Source organism: Nuphar pumila, chromosome 5 (assembly GCF_984573655.1).
Source record: "Nuphar pumila chromosome 5, dmNupPumi1.hap1.1, whole genome shotgun sequence".
Taxonomy (NCBI): Eukaryota; Viridiplantae; Streptophyta; class Magnoliopsida; order Nymphaeales; family Nymphaeaceae; genus Nuphar; species Nuphar pumila.
The window spans coordinates 6,063,752-6,080,878 of NC_143253.1; the positions used below are offsets into that span (position 1 = coordinate 6,063,752).

The window sequence follows — 17,127 nt, forward strand, 5'->3', positions numbered from 1 at the left end:
CAATTTGCAGATGTCCTCAGAGAGAGAGAGAGAGGGTGAGAGGTGAGAAGTGGGTCCAGGAGCGAGAGAAACTTTAGACATACTAGAGAGAGAAGGAAACCAGGGAAACAATTAAGATGAGAATGAGGGGATTATAAGAGTTCAAAGTTTTAAATTTATGTTTTTACCAGTAAAATCATTTTAAAGATCAAATAGCTATCTCAAACAATTAATGATTTTAAGTTATGATTAACAACAACAAAAAACATTTTTTGTTTCACAAACTTACCCACTGCTTCCTAGACAAAAAATGGTTTCCATGGATGCATCTGCTCAATGAACTTCCTTTAACACCAACAGGACACTTCTCTGCAGTGTGGTTTTCACACGCTAATCCATCAGCTTCAAATAAGAGCTTCCTACAAAACGTTTGTTGTGCTTCTGAGATTTCTTCTCTAAGGGCTTTCCACTTCCCGCTTCTACTTGCTCAATTTGATATCCACCATGGAAGCTTTGTCACAAAATATATTCAGACATATTCTGGAAGACCTTATGCACAATAAACTGTCTATTACCACAAACGCATTCGCTGAATCCAATCAGCTTAGCTAAATTGAACTGAGATGAGATGGCAATCAAGAGGAACTGGGTAAGATCTTATGCATTTTTTATCCAAATATCAAAGTCCATCAAGATTTCAAATAACATGCTAGCATCTGTATAAGTGGCCAACAGTTTGATGTCTTCCAATGAATACATTGTGGGAATGGTGATGACTATCACCACATCAGCCCATAAGCGACTTCAACAATGTTTGCCACAAACTGTGAGGTCAGTACTCCAAAGTAGCATCCTGAATCTGAAAATAAAACTGTTGGCCATGTCTCCGAACTACAGAGAGAAAAGTGTAGTAACTTTGTCCGGTTAAAAAGCACATTGAAGATCGGATGAAAAGCCACAATTTTATTAGCATAACAGGTTATTTACACAAAATCCAGCTTTCTGATTTATTTTAATAAAAGATACCGGCAGGACAAAGAGACAAGTTGCCCAAGCATCAAAGAATAAAACAAAACTGGATCATGACAAACTGCAGAGGACGGAGCTTCCAGTCACCAAGCAGCAACATATGCATCAGGGAAGCAGTTAATACCTTCTTTTGTGCTTAAGATTACCTTTTGGAATGCAGACCCATACCCAGAGATTCCACTGCCTATCACGAGAAGAAATCAATATTCAAATGAGCATTTCATGACAAAAATGTAGGGACATAATAACTGTAAATATGTGCTTTCGTACCTCTGGAGGTATCAAGATCATAAGGCTGACAGCAAGAAGACCACCAGCTGATGAATCATTAGGACCCTTTCTTCTTAATTTTCTGTTTGATGGGGTCCAGTCTGACCTAGTTCCTGCTATCAGTGATATTGAAGTCAGCATTAGATGGATTCCAAGAACATCTCAGAGACTACAAAGTTATTGCTCAATGAAGCAAATGTAATACCTTTGAGTATCGTAGATGTCCATGATTAACATTAGTGGATTTGATGATGGTTTCCCACTTTGGATCAACAGGTGCCTTTATGGCAATTTTCTTTGAGCGGTATTGGAGGAATGACGAGGCATTTTGTGTTGAAACAGTAGGCAACGCACGGCAGAGCCATGATTCAGAAGGAGATTTAAGCAATGGTGGTGGAAGTGGAGAATGAAACGGAGAAGAATTTCCTTCACTGTCTGTTTCTAAACGGTTCATATTCCCACTAATTTGTTCTTTTGAGAAGTCTCTATCTAAACCATTATCACCACCATTAATCTGCTCCACTAATGGCATTGAAGTCCTAGATTCCTTGACAACAGTGTCATTGCCATCCACAGAAGCATCATGGTCCCTACGATTGTGATTCGATGTATCAGCACAAGATGGCAGTCCAATGCCAGGAAGCAAACCAGAATGCGTGTTGACAGGTTTTGCAGGCTTGGATTTCCCTAATTCTCTCTCATGAGTTAGGTCCAGCTCAATGTACTTGCTTACAGCACAAAGCTCCAGAATTAATTTCCCTTGTTTCTGCTGCTCTTCCACCCAAGTATTTGGTTCTTTGTCTATCACATGAATTAGCTCTTTCATTTCCACTTTGCTGGACTTTGGATCTGATGCCTCCACCGCACACACAGAATCAACATATACGGTCTTCTCGATTGTTGGACTCATCGACCCTGATGTTCCTTTACTTCTGCGCAGAGATGTGCCCCTCCTGGTTTCCAGTCCCTTTAAGTTCATGTCTGAGCCATCAGAACTACAACTCTTTCCCGATTTAGGAACACCCAGAAAACCTGAGCCCTCACGAAAAGGAGAACTGGATGGTTCATTTCTGTAAGGAGATATTCCACCTGTTGAACACCTATAGGATGATGATCCATCTTGTGTTTGAGAATCGCTCCAGTATGCCAACTGAGTGTTTGCAGTGTCTTCATATACCGAAGGAGAACTAGCTGACTCACTCAGCCTGCTCCCGCCATCATGAACTCCAAGGGATAGAACATTGCGGACCAATTTATGTCTATACACAGCTTCCCATGTCAGCTGGAGTAAAAGAAAAGGGTCAAAGATAAGGCTTATAACCAGAGACTCCAACTGAAATTTGCAGGCAATCAAACAGATATGGTGAACCAGGATAAATCAGTCTCTAAGTGAACCTAAAGTTAAACACCAACTCAACAGACAACTGAGATCACCAGCTAACAAAAGGAACTTATGGAAAAACATACAATGGCACAGATGAGTAGGCCCAATCTTTTGGACTACTTGAGTCTAAAGTGAGCCTTAACTACTACTGTGGTCACCTCTGGTAGAGTTGTCCAAGGCCTGAGCATGTTACCAGGTCATCAACAACCATACCATTTGGATACACGAACTATCCAAGTCAATCAAAAGAAAACATTTCCTATCAGGGACTATCCCCCAGCTTGACAAAAAAACTAAAATCAAAATAACACATTCTTAGATATGATGGATCATGTATAAGAGAAAAGAAGTGGTGTCCAAATGTCTTTCCAACATTTATTATTAACAAGGATGGAAGACACCAATGAAGAATCCAAAAAGAAGCGGGAAGTTTACTATCTGTCATCATATACAAGGTAACCATAGCTATCGTATGGACTCCCACATGTTTCTGTTACAAACTTCCTTTTCGTTCTTGGATTCATCCTTAATTTTGGAAAACACCACCATTTTTTCCTACAAGATCCATAGTGATATCAACCCAAATCCTTTTTTTGTTTGGGACTTGTCACCCTAAGAAACTCGACACTAAGACCTGGTTGCTCTGGCTCAGCCTGCCATAGGTATCGTGCCAGGCCAGCAGCATAAAACTCCAAGGTGGGGTTGGCGTAGTGGGGTGGGGGCAGGCAATCAAGGTTCGGTTCCCATCGGCGTGGCCCACAAGCCGACGCCCAGCATAGGCCCTGGGGGCAGGGGTCCTAACCTAAAACACAGCCAATGTAAACCTACAGAAAAATGCTGCGGCAGTAGCATACCTCATCACTCCCACTGTAAGATCCACTATCATTACTCTTGGCAGGTATGCTACCCTTCCGAGAAGCAAAAGGCATTTGCTTCTTAGGGATCATCTTTGGAGCATGGAACAATGGATTCGTAGGACATAACGAATTCTTCAAGCTCAAAGGAAGAAACCCACAAGATTTAGCCATCGAAGACGCCGCATCTTCATCATCTTCATCGTCATCATCCTCTTCTTCCTCATACTCCAGCGCAATCTGCTGGATAAGGTATGGCTTAGGCCGGTACGGAGATGACTCCCCATCTCCGCGAACCATGTTCACCTGCTTCACTGGCTCACGGGCCAAGGGCTGCCTTCTAGGAGCATATTGGGGCGCCTCCGAAGCCATTGCTCTCGCGGCCGGCAAGAACCGGTCCATCATGAAACTCCGGCCCTGCAGATAGGCAGAATTATCCGCTCTCTTCAATTCCTGCCCGTCCAAATCACTTACATCGCTAATACTACCATTAAACAAACTGAATTCACCCAGAGACAATGTTTCCAACGCATCCGAAAACGCGTCCAAATCATCTTCTTCGTAATTCCCCTTCTCCCTATCCTCCTTAGAGCAAGAACCACCATGAGCCTTCACAACCAAACTCTGAGACAAAACATCCCGGGGATCAACCGGCGCTCTGTCCGTGCTCACGGATTGAGCGACGCGATCTCTCTGCGGCCTCCCCACCTTCTCAATTTCACGATCCTCGTCTCCCACGGCCTTCACGCGCCCCTTTCTGCCATCAACCACAGTCCCAGGCGGCGGGTTCGGTGCGGCCGGCGGCCGTTCGAGCGGCTTAGCATCAGAATTAGGGCTGGGGACAGGGCCAACAGCCGGCTTGTCCTTCGGCCTACCGGGCACCAGCTCCCAAACGAACGGAATGGTGCCGGGGTTCCTCACCGACCCCGACCTCAGGTCGCTCTGATAAACAGGCGGCGACAACTCCTTCGCTGCCGCCGCCCCCGATCTCCTCCCCCCGGTCTCACCCCCTGGGCGCAACGTACGCACCGAAAAGGCAGCAGCAGAAGAAGAAGAAGACGCAGCAGCATTAAATCTCCTCACAGAAAGAAGCGGCGCATTGAAATCTAACTGTTTCTCCATCAATCACACCAAGAAACAAAAAGAACACCCAAAAAAGACCCTAAAATCCCATCAATTACACCAAACGCGTGCTTCTGGACGCAGGAGAGGGATCTGAGGAACTGAAAGAGGAGCGAAGCAGGTAGCAGAACGAGGCAAGTAAACAGTTCACGACCCAAGCAAAGCAAAGAAAACGAGAAAAACGAATCACAAGAGATCAAAACCGAAAATTCACCGGAAAACTCACTTGTTGCGGAATCAAGGCATCAAATTACACCAGAAAACGGGAAAAGGACGAAAGAGGAAGCTGATGGCGAAAGGAAGAGACAAAGATCCGGACTGAGCAGAGGAATCGAAGGAAAGAGACAACGAAGAAGAAATCGATTGTAACAATTTGCAGCGGTTCAACAAGCAGCAGAAAATCTGGCCACAAAAAAAGAACGGAGAAGAGAATAACAGAGGGATCAAGCGCGAGAGAGAGAGAAGAAGAAGAAAAAGACGTCCGGTTTTATACGCATCGTCGTCATCGAAGGAGGCGTCGCTCGCGCCGGAGTGGACTGGAGAGTCTCTCTAGATATTCTGCTAGTAAATTACAGTTATGCCTCTAATCTTTTGTGTAATTTCTGTCCGGTTCGCGGCCTTCACTTTCCTTTGGTTGACTCGGTTCGGTCGTGGCTCGGTCTTAGTCTTCCGGGTGTAGTACGGCTGTTTACGGATCGGGTTTGGTTCGGATCTAGATGGAACCAGACCCAAACCTAATTTGAGATTATGGAACCGGGTCTGAACTCCGATCTAATTGGACTCACCATAAGAGAAACCATACCTGGATCCTACATAAAATGGATCCAGAAAATAATATTTTTTATCATTTTTGTATTGAAAAATTGTGGATAAACTCAGGTGGAGCACGAGTCTGATATGAAATTTCACAAATCATACCCGGACTCATATATTAATCGGACCATTCAAGTCTGACCTGGATTCTAAGAGTAGACCCAACTTGCTTGGTTGTATGGGGAAAGACAAGATCTTATCTCTTTCCCTTGAGTTCCACATAAGAGGAAGAGGTAGTGTGACTTGTTAATTGGTGAGGTAATCGTTGGCCTGATGATCAGACTAACCCGATCAACCATCGTGTGTTGGGCAATGATGATTGGTTTGTAAACCAAAATTTGAGGAACAAGGTGTACCTCCGGCAAAAAGGTTTGGGCCTTTTTATTTATCACCAAACCCTGACCCTATAGGGTTTAGTATAGCGCAAACCCAACCGATTGATACTCCTACCGGGTAGGGATGTCAACCGATTGGATTTTATCCAATATCCAATCGAATCTCTAACTCCGATTAGTTAGATTTAGTGAGCCGAATTGGATTTGAATTTGGTTTAGAGTTTTACTACCTAATCCCCGGTGGATATCTAGATTCAATTTTGGGTAACTCGGTCCGAGCAAACATCCCAGTAATTTCTGATATGAAGTAAAACCGAAAGTTGCAAAAAACCAGTGAAACTCATCAGAGCGGTGAGTTTTGCATGTTTTCTTATTTTATTTTTTAATATTACATATATATATATATATATATATATATATTATTTAAATTTTTTTTGATAAAATATACAAAAAAACAAGTCATCGACGTTGAGTTGCCGAGTCTTGAGACCCAAACGATTTTGGCCGAGTCACCCGATGGGCCAACTATGGGTCAAGGTGACCCGCAGCCCAATTGTGGCAAGGACATACACATCCCTCTCTCTCTCTCTCTCTCTCTCTCAATTTCTTTGATTAGACAATTAGTTTTTTTTATTTTCTGTTAGAATAAATTTATGATTTTTTTAAGAATTAAGGTATTGATTTGAATTTTTCTGAATGACATAAATGTTTAATTAGGGGTTATTTTTTTTTGTTCTATTTCTTAAGAATTATTTGATAATAGCATGAATATTTTGATTTTAAGGGTTTTATGTGCTTTTTTATCATGATGTACGAGGCTTGTTAGGGTTTTTTATTTTTTAGTTTATTTTTTAAACAACTTAAATATTTAATTATGTTTTTAAGTTTTTTTGTATAATTTAATTAGCAATTTGGTATGTTATGAATGTTTGATTTTAGTTAGAAAATTAGGGTTTTTGTTTTTGTTTTTTCAATAAACATAAATCCATGAAATTTTCAGAGACTAGGGTATTGGTTAACATTTTTTTAAATGATGCAAATGTATATTTATAAATTTTTTATTTTTTGTGTTATTTTTTATATATCGTTAAGCAAGATTCTATTACTGAATGCTTGATTTTATTTATTACTTATTAAATCCTTAAATCTTTGATTTTTTTTAGAATTTAAGTTTTTTATTTGGTTTCAGAGCGGTGAGTTAAAAACCAGTGAAACTCATCAGAGCGGTGAGTTTTGCATGTTTTCTTATTTTATTTTTTAATATTATATATATATATATATTATTTAAAATTTTATTGATAAAATATACAAAAAAACAAGTCATCGACGTTGAGTTGCCGAGTCTTGAGACCCAAACGATTTTGGCCGAGTCACCCGATGGGCCAACTATGGGTCAAGGTGACCCGCAGCCCAATTGTGGCAAGGACATACACATCCCTCTCTCTCTCTCTCTCTCTCTCTCAATTTCTTTGATTAGACAATTAGTTTTTTTTTATTTTCTGTTAGAATAAATTTATGATTTTTTTAAGAATTAAGGTATTGATTTGAATTTTTCTGAATGACATAAATGTTTAATTAGGGGTTATTTTTTTTTGTTCTATTTCTTAAGAATTATTTGATAATAGCATGAATATTTTGATTTTAAGGGTTTTATGTGCTTTTTTATCATGATGTACGAGGCTTGTTAGGGTTTTTTATTTTTTAGTTTATTTTTTAAACAACTTAAATATTTAATTATGTTTTTAAGTTTTTTTGTATAATTTAATTAGCAATTTGGTATGTTATGAATGTTTGATTTTAGTTAGAAAATTAGGGTTTTTGTTTTTGTTTTTTCAATAAACATAAATCCATGAAATTTTCAGAGACTAGGGTATTGGTTAACATTTTTTCAAATGATGCAAATGTATATTTATAATTTTTTTATTTTTTGTGTTATTTTTTATATATCGTTAAGCAAGATTCTATTACTGAATGCTTGATTTTATTTATTACTTATTAAATCCTTAAATCTTTGATTTTTTTTAGAATTTAAGTTTTTTATTTGGTTTCAGAGCGGTGAGTTAAAAACCAGTGAAACTCATCAGAGCGGTGAGTTTTGCATGTTTTCTTATTTTATTTTTTAATATTATATATATATATATATTATTTAAAATTTTATTGATAAAATATACAAAAAAACAAGTCATCGACGTTGAGTTGCCGAGTCTTGAGACCCAAACGATTTTGGCCGAGTCACCCAATGGGCCAACTATGGGTCAAGGTGACCCGCAGCCCAATTGTGGCAAGGACATACACATCCCTCTCTCTCTCTCTCTCTCTCTCAATTTCTTTGATTAGACAATTAGTTTTTTTTATTTTCTGTTAGAATAAATTTATGATTTTTTTAAGAATTAAGGTATTGATTTGAATTTTTCTGAATGACATAAATGTTTAATTAGGGGTTATTTTTTTTTTGTTCTATTTCTTAAGAATTATTTGATAATAGCATGAATATTTTGATTTTAAGGGTTTTATGTGCTTTTTTATCATGATGTACGAGGCTTGTTAGGGTTTTTTATTTTTTAGTTTATTTTTTAAACAACTTAAATATTTAATTATGTTTTTAAGTTTTTTTGTATAATTTAATTAGCAATTTGGTATGTTATGAATGTTTGATTTTAGTTAGAAAATTAGGGTTTTTGTTTTTGTTTTTTCAATAAACATAAATCCATGAAATTTTCAGAGACTAGGGTATTGGTTAACATTTTTTCAAATGATGCAAATGTATATTTATAAATTTTTTATTTTTTGTGTTATTTTTTATATATCGTTAAGCAAGATTCTATTACTGAATGCTTGATTTTATTTATTACTTATTAAATCCTTAAATCTTTGATTTTTTTTAGAATTTAAGTTTTTTATTTGGTTTCAGAGCGGTGAGTTAAAAACCAGTGAAACTCATCAGAGCGGTGAGTTTTGCATGTTTTCTTATTTTATTTTTTAATATTATATATATATATATATTATTTAAAATTTTATTGATAAAATATACAAAAAAACAAGTCATCGACGTTGAGTTGCCGAGTCTTGAGACCCAAACGATTTTGGCCGAGTCACCCGATGGGCCAACTATGGGTCAAGGTGACCCGCAGCCCAATTGTGGCAAGGACATACACATCCCTCTCTCTCTCTCTCTCTCTCTCTCAATTTCTTTGATTAGACAATTAGTTTTTTTTATTTTCTGTTAGAATAAATTTATGATTTTTTTAAGAATTAAGGTATTGATTTGAATTTTTCTGAATGACATAAATGTTTAATTAGGGGTTATTTTTTTTTGTTCTATTTCTTAAGAATTATTTGATAATAGCATGAATATTTTGATTTTAAGGGTTTTATGTGCTTTTTTATCATGATGTACGAGGCTTGTTAGGGTTTTTTATTTTTTAGTTTATTTTTTAAACAACTTAAATATTTAATTATGTTTTTAAGTTTTTAAGTTTTTTTGTATAATTTAATTAGCAATTTGGTATGTTATGAATGTTTGATTTTAGTTAGAAAATTAGGGTTTTTGTTTTTGTTTTTTCAATAAACATAAATCCATGAAATTTTCAGAGACTAGGGTATTGGTTAACATTTTTTCAAATGATGCAAATGTATATTTATAAATTTTTTATTTTTTGTGTTATTTTTTATATATCGTTAAGCAAGATTCTATTACTGAATGCTTGATTTTATTTATTACTTATTAAATCCTTAAATCTTTGATTTTTTTTAGAATTTAAGTTTTTTATTTGGTTTCAGAGCGGTGAGTTAAAAACCAGTGAAACTCATCAGAGCGGTGAGTTTTGCATGTTTTCTTATTTTATTTTTTAATATTATATATATATTATTTAAAATTTTATTGATAAAATATACAAAAAAACAAGTCATCGACGTTGAGTTGCCGAGTCTTGAGACCCAAACGATTTTGGCCGAGTCACCCGATGGGCCAACTATGGGTCAAGGTGACCCGCAGCCCAATTGTGGCAAGGACATACACATCCCTCTCTCTCTCTCTCTCAATTTCTTTGATTAGACAATTAGTTTTTTTTATTTTCTGTTAGAATAAATTTATGATTTTTTTAAGAATTAAGGTATTGATTTGAATTTTTCTGAATGACATAAATGTTTAATTAGGGGTTTTTTTTTTTGTTCTGTTTCTTAAGAATTATTTGATAATAGCATGAATATTTTGATTTTAAGGGTTTTATGTGCTTTTTTATCATGATGTACGAGGCTTGTTAGGGTTTTTTATTTTTTAGTTTATTTTTTAAACAACTTAAATATTTAATTATGTTTTTAAGGTTTTTTGTATAATTTAATTAGCAATTTGGTATGTTATGAATGTTTGATTTTAGTTAGAAAATTTGGGTTTTTGTTTTTGTTTTTTCAATAAACATAAATCCATGAAATTTTCAGAGACTAGGGTATTGGTTAACATTTTTTCAAATGATGCAAATGTATATTTATAAATTTTTTATTTTTTGTGTTATTTTTTATATATCGTTAAGCAAGATTCTATTACTGAATGCTTGATTTTATTTATTACTTATTAAATCCTTAAATCTTTGATTTTTTTTAGAATTTAAGTTTTTTATTTGGTTTCTTAAATTCTATAAATATTTAATTAAGCATTTTTTCCATTTTTATTTTAATCAACATTAAATATATTTTCTTGAATACATGCTTGATTTTGGCTAGAATTTTAGGGGTTTTATGTTTCATTTTCAATTAACATATGAATTATGTTGTTAGAATTTAAGGTTTTGAATCGATTTTCATAACAATTCTGGGAATTGACTGATTCTGACCTGAATCGATATGAATCCGCCAGTTTTCAACCAGAGAATGACATATGTCAGTAAAATATTAAAAAATAATTTAAAAGATTTGTAAGCATTTTTAAAAAAATAAAGCAAAACAACCATGTTTTGTATCGATTTTGTGCATATACATGACGAGTTGACCGATTCCCATTGTCTAGATTTGAAGGATATCTGAATCCCATTACATGTGAAAAAATGGATTTAATATGAGCTTTTCCCCGTCAGAATCTGAATCCAAACAGGATTCTAATTAGCCAGTATCAAAGTAATATTGTGACGTTGCTGGGGAGGGATGCCATGCGATCGGATTTAACGAGAATATATCCAAAAAAACAATTGCCATTTACCTGGATACCCTTCCAGACCCGATTAATTAGATGGGTCAAATCTGATTTATGTTTTTGATGGATTCCAAATCCAAGTATGTCAAACCAAATCCAAATGTTTCTCAAACTTGGTAGTCAACTCAATTCGGCCAAGTTTGGTTCTGGTCTAGCAAGTTGGGCACCAGCTACACCACCAAGTAGGCTGCCAAACACACCAATGTGTCTAGATTTCCGTAAGTTCCACTACCCTAAAATCAGATTGTCAGGTGCAATTGCATTTTTTTAAACGGATGGGATCCAAGGACATCCAGATCTCAGTCCTAACCATGGATCTCTTAACTATCTCCCATGTATCCAAATTATAATCACAAATCTTTTTATCAGGATTTTCTTAACGAAGGAAAATGTGGCGATAAACTAAAAAAAATTGTTTGTCTTGAGAAAACCTTGAAAATGTCTATATATTTAAAATTTAAAAGTATATAAGAAAAAGCATTACAATATCAACACACAAATATCGTGTTGATAACGTGATAAGATCACGTTGAAGATAAGATATTTTCATAACAAGCAATATTTTGAAACAACGAGGTAGATAGCTCCTGCAAAAGTAGGCACCTTTTTTTTTTTCTTGAAAGGCAAGCTGGGGTTAGGCAGACTCCTACCAGATATCTCTTAAGCCCCATGTGGTGAAGGGATTCGAACCTGGGCCTTCAGCTTGAAACAGGACCCCGCTTACCAATCAAACCATTTTGTCTATGTTGTCGCCCAAAAAAACTAAGAGCCATGTAAGTGTCACCTAGAAAAATAAGGCACCATGTAATTTGCTACCTGAAAAAATCAAGTGCTATTTAAGTTGTCGCCTGAAAAATCAGATGCCTAAATGTTTAAGCGACAAAGGGGGAAAATATCAAGTAAATAATAAATTGGCCATGTTCGTTATACTTTCTAAGTTGCAGTTAGCAATGGTATTTCTAATAAAAGCGAGGGTCATCTACATAATTGCGTTCGTGATAAAATCGCAAGATTTTTCAAAAGATGGCCGATATTTTGTGATATCCAAGTCCAGATAAGAACAGCAACAGCCCATATCAACACCTAGAAAATTGGGTTGGATTCTCAACACGGTCAACTGTTGGATCAGGATCCAACCCATTTTACATTCGACTGACCCTAATCCATCCGAAAAAAGTGATATGGGTTGAATCAGATCCAACCGATATTGACGAGGCATGCACATGGTTCGAACCATTGGAGTCCATAACTGAACCATATTTAAAGTATGAAACCCATTTATTGTGCTGGTCAATTTTATTGGTAGGTTTGGTTTACTATATGAACAAAAAAACTAGCCGAATTTTACGAGTCAATGGCCCTCTCATTTTTATTCTTTCACTTTACGACTTTGACTTGAATTTTCACAAAGAGAAGTTTGGTACATTATTTTATTGTTTTCTAATTGACATGCACCAATGAGCCTCTTCAATTTAGTTAAGTGCACTATGGGCCAACTCAATAAATTAAACATTGCAAAATCAAATATTAAATAAAGTATTTTGTTTGCATGTTTGAATACAATACTTCAAGTGCCTAAGAAATTGAACATGGAAAAAAATAATAATTAGCACTAAGGTCAGCAGTTTGTTTTAGAAAGAAGGGAATTGAATTTTTCAATATCTTAAAGGGGAATACTTTCATGAGATGCATGTGATATGTAATGTTTGGGAATGGGATGTAGAGACCAATTTGAGGGAATTCAAAAAAAACTATCAATTGTTTTATCATGCTTGTATCTAGGGATTGGTGGAGAAGAAACTCAAAGGCTTAAGACATTTTAAAGTTCCCATAGTACCCCATTTTTCTATTTTTGACTGTGGGCTAGTAGCCAATTCCCCTCAAAATTCTCCTTTGAAAAGTTTACAAAAACATGCTTAACTTTTGGCTTATCTGCAAACATCTGCCTAACTTTTGAAATATTACAAATATACCACTAAATTTTGAGAATTACTTTGTTATCTAGGCAGCTAGGCATATGCATAATATCTCAAAAGTTATGTATATGCTTGTAAATATGCCAAAAGTTAGGTGTGTTTTTTGTAAAAAAAAAAATCTCTTCACATATCTTTTTTACTGTTTTTTACCCCAAAAAAAACTGCATCTCTCAGCACCATGATGTAAACCTTTTCCTTGGATAGAGATGCATGGAATTTCCCAATAGGATATATATAGAATTTGCAATTCCAAAAATTTCTTAGAAAAGCAATTCTAAAAATGCGGCAATAAAGTGAATATATCCATATACTTGTTTCTCTCAAGTACATTAGTATAATTAAAGATATGTACGAAGGAGTAGTAACCAATGCCCGCACGTGTGGAGGGGCGACAACCAATTTTCCTATAACGGTTGGGTTACATGAAGGATATGCATTAATCCCTTTCCTATTTGTTATAGTGATGAATGAGCTTATGAGATCAATTCAAGAAAATGTGTCATTGTGTATGTTGTTTGCTGATGATATTGTTTTGATTGATGAGTCTAGAGCTGGGGTTAATGCTAAGTTAGAATTATGAAGACAGACATTGGAAGCAAGAGGTTTTAAGTTGAGTAAGAGTAAGACAGAATATATGGAATGTCGGTTTAGTAAGCAACGAAGTAGTGATGGGAGTGTAGTGAAGCTTGGTGAGCAAGAGATACCGGTGGATGATTGTTTCAAATATTTGGGATCTATCATTCAAAAGTATGGATAAATTGATGAAGATATAAATCATGAGATAAAGGTTGGGTGGATGAAATGGAAAAGTGCAACTGGAGTATTGTGCGATCGTAGAATGCCATTGCGGTTGAAGGAAAAGTTTTATAGAACGTCAATTAGGCCCACTTTAATATATGGTACGGGATGTTGGGCTGCCAAGAAACATCATATTCAAAAAATGAGTGTAGCTGAGATGCGTATGCTTAGATGGATGTGTGAAAATACAATAAAAGATAAGATTTGAAACGAGGAGATACGTAAGAAGGTAGGCGTTGCATCTATTGAAAATAAGATGAGAGAGAATCATTTACGATGGTTTAGACATATTCGGCGAAGGCCTAATGATGCTCCAATTAGAAGAATGAAGAAATGAAAAAATATATTAGTTAAAAGAGGTCGGGGTAGGCCTAAGAAGACTTGGATGAAGATGATAGGAAAGGATATGAATGCTTTGAACCTCACCGAGGACATGGCATTGGATAAAAATGATTGGAGGAGAAGGATTCATGTGAAAGACCCAGAATGATTTTCTTTTTTGGTTCATATCGCCGACCCCAATTGTTTTGGGATGAAGGCGTAGTTGTTGTTATTGTTGTTATCCATATACTTGCCTAATAAAGTTGTTTGTTTTCTTCGAGAGGAGGATTGTCTTACCATTTGAAAAAAATAGAAAATGCAAAAGAGGCATCTAATGGGTCCATGCCCTATGAAAAAGTGAGTTGTATAGGCGGTGCCCTCGGCCATAATTCTCCCTAACTTGCATGCACATATATGCCTTGTCTTTTTTTATATAAATTTATCAAAGAGAAACTTCGGTTCAGGTGGTGGAGCCTATGAGAGAATGCCAACCTACCATATCGGGGTTAGATGGGGGTGCAATCACAGCAGTACATTTGAAATGTGCAATGTGATTGCACCTGATCTTTTCTCTACCACATCACCCATCTCTAAACAATACAAATCATAGCTTAAAAACTGGCTGGGTCAACCCAATGACTCTGCTCAGATCACCCAATCATTGGGTCGAAAAACTTGCCAAACTCGGTTTTTACAAAACTCAGCCAAGTTATGGGTGAGTCATGCATATAAATATAGTTATACATATATTGATAAAATTATATAATAAATATATTCTAAAAATATCATATAATGCACATTATATATAATATATTGATAAAATATAGATAGTATGTGCATATAGTTATATATTTATTATAAAATATAAAGTTATCATGACCCGGCCGAGTCACGAATCACTCAAGGGTGAGCCTATTAAAGAGTCCCTGGGTTTTAAAACCATGGTACAAATCTCTCAGCGACCCTCCTTGCCTACCAAGAAGCCTACTACTTTGGCTTGGTGGCAAGAATCGTGCACCCTGGTATCAAACTTTTGATGTCTTTTAGCTTGAATGCTTCTATGCCTTATCTTACAATGTGTCACTTTCCATGTCCTTGGCAATCTCTCTCTCTCTCTCTCTCTCTCTCTCTCTCTCTCTCTCTCTCTTATTCAAAGCATGTGCCTCTCAATTTCATGAAAAATATTTGGTTTTTCAAGTTATTCAAACAGCTTATAATATATTATTTTTCAGGCTAGAAAAGAAAATCATTCACTTGTTTAAACTTTAAATAATGGAGCACTCGTAAGTCTACATAATATTATAAAGTTTAAAATACTAAAATATTGAGTGAAGACACTTTTGTAATTATTTATTATTATTAACAAATGATATGATAATTCTTGGGGGGTGAGAATATAAACACATGCTTTATTCTCAATTGAAGAAAGAAGGTTTTCCTTGGTATCTTTCAATCGACATGTGAACTCCAATTGCACTCATGAGGATTTTTTGGCTTTATTCCAAACTTTATCAACACATATCCATGCACATTGGAGACTTAAAGTCACACGAATCAATAAAGCCACGTTAAATAAGGGTAAAGAAATGTAAAATGTCTTTAGAAAAGGGAAACCCACAAAATCTACCTATATCCTCAACTAACCAAAGGACACTTTGTATAATTCTAATAAACAAAATAAAAAATTTTGAGTAGATGATAAGTTTGTCTGCCATGAAACCCTAATATGGAGACCTGATTCAGTTATTGTTCCAAGGATTGAAAAATGGTCAGCAAAAAAATACATATAGAAAATATAAGAACTTATGGGAAGGAAAACCCTGCCGTAATACTAGTGAAATTTCTGGAAGATTGATGGTATCTTCATTTTAGATCTGCCAAACAGTGATCAAACTACATGGTTGTAGATCGATTTGAATATAAACCTTCACAGAGAGCAGATCCAGTAATCGGACCGAGTAATTTTCAAGGTAGACGGCCACCGGAAAAGCGACACGCGTACTCCTGCCTGATTGCACTGCATGCACATTTTGCTTCAATGGTGTCTTTTACAAAAATCACTATACTATCAATTTCCAGCAGAGTGGTTGTGAGGGTGCTGAGATGAAGGCACCGGATCAAACCCTGCAGGTGCATGGGCGTGTCCATAGCTTTTAGAGGTGGGCACGTAAGGTAGGGTGGTCGTGGAGCCCCACCCAAGGTTTTCTTAGATTCGGCGAGGGTTCCTTGTCATAAAAACAAAAATCACTATACTATCATTTTTCATCTTACTTTTCTATTGAACAATTTTTTCACAAAAAAAATTTATTCATACTTCAGCAATTTTTAGAACGAAATCACTATTATGTTTAACATTTAAAACATCATTTTTACATTTAGCAAAGTTTCAAAAATCACCAATATGTTCACTGATTTTTATAAAAGACTGTGTTAATGTGTGTGTGGCACCAGCAAGTAGGACAGATGTTGCATTTTGAATTGGGATCAGGTGCAATCACATTGTACAAATGCAGATGTTGCATTTTGAATTGGGATCAGGTGCAATCACATTGTACAAATGCAATTGTGCCGCTGCACCTGATCACCTTCCACAACTGTAATGTGCCGCTGCACCTGATCACCTTCCATCTGCTGTTGCAGCCCATGAAAGGTGATCAGGTGCAATGGCACATTACAGTATTTGTGCAATGTGATTGCACCTCCCTCTCGCATTTTTGGTGGCCAAGTACCTTGAAAAGTATTCTCAGTTCAATTATTGGATTCAGTCTTACCTTGACAAGGCAACATAACTAGGTAGGGTCTAAGAGCTCTGCCTCCACTTGAATGTGGGTCTGAGGGGGGGGGGGGGGGGGCTTAATTCCCCTTGGGGTAGTAGCCATTGGCAAACTAACTTGAAAAAGACTTTCATCTACTAATGCTTAGCTCTCACCCACTTGCATTAATGGTAGTCTAGATTGGTGCCCACAATTTTGTAAGAAAAAAAAATTAGGGCCATATTTATGATTCAAAAGCTCCAGTGTTATGCTTGTTATCTTTTGTATTATGGATAATGGCATATTTA

General features: G+C 36.1%; 1 protein-coding gene across 4 annotated transcripts; it reads right to left on the minus strand.

Annotated features, from left to right (window-relative positions):
- Positions 1 to 915: 915 nt before the first annotated feature.
- Positions 916 to 5,008, minus strand: LOC149836590 (uncharacterized). Of its 4 annotated transcripts, none has more exons than XM_090005461.1 (4): positions 3,517 to 5,008; positions 1,484 to 2,560; positions 1,279 to 1,391; positions 916 to 1,192 (listed from the first exon to the last, which is right to left on the minus strand). In XM_090005461.1, exons 1-3 carry the CDS (start codon positions 4,636 to 4,638, stop codon positions 1,353 to 1,355), a joined length of 2,238 nt encoding a protein of 745 aa, XP_089861587.1. In that variant the 5' UTR covers positions 4,639 to 5,008; the 3' UTR covers positions 916 to 1,192; positions 1,279 to 1,352. The 4 variants fall into 4 exon arrangements, with proteins under 4 accessions (XP_089861587.1, XP_089861588.1, XP_089861585.1 ...); XM_090005462.1 differs by having other exon boundaries at positions 916 to 1,188; positions 3,517 to 4,997; XM_090005459.1 differs by having other exon boundaries at positions 1,279 to 1,394; positions 3,517 to 4,997.
- Positions 5,009 to 17,127: the final 12,119 nt, after the last annotated feature.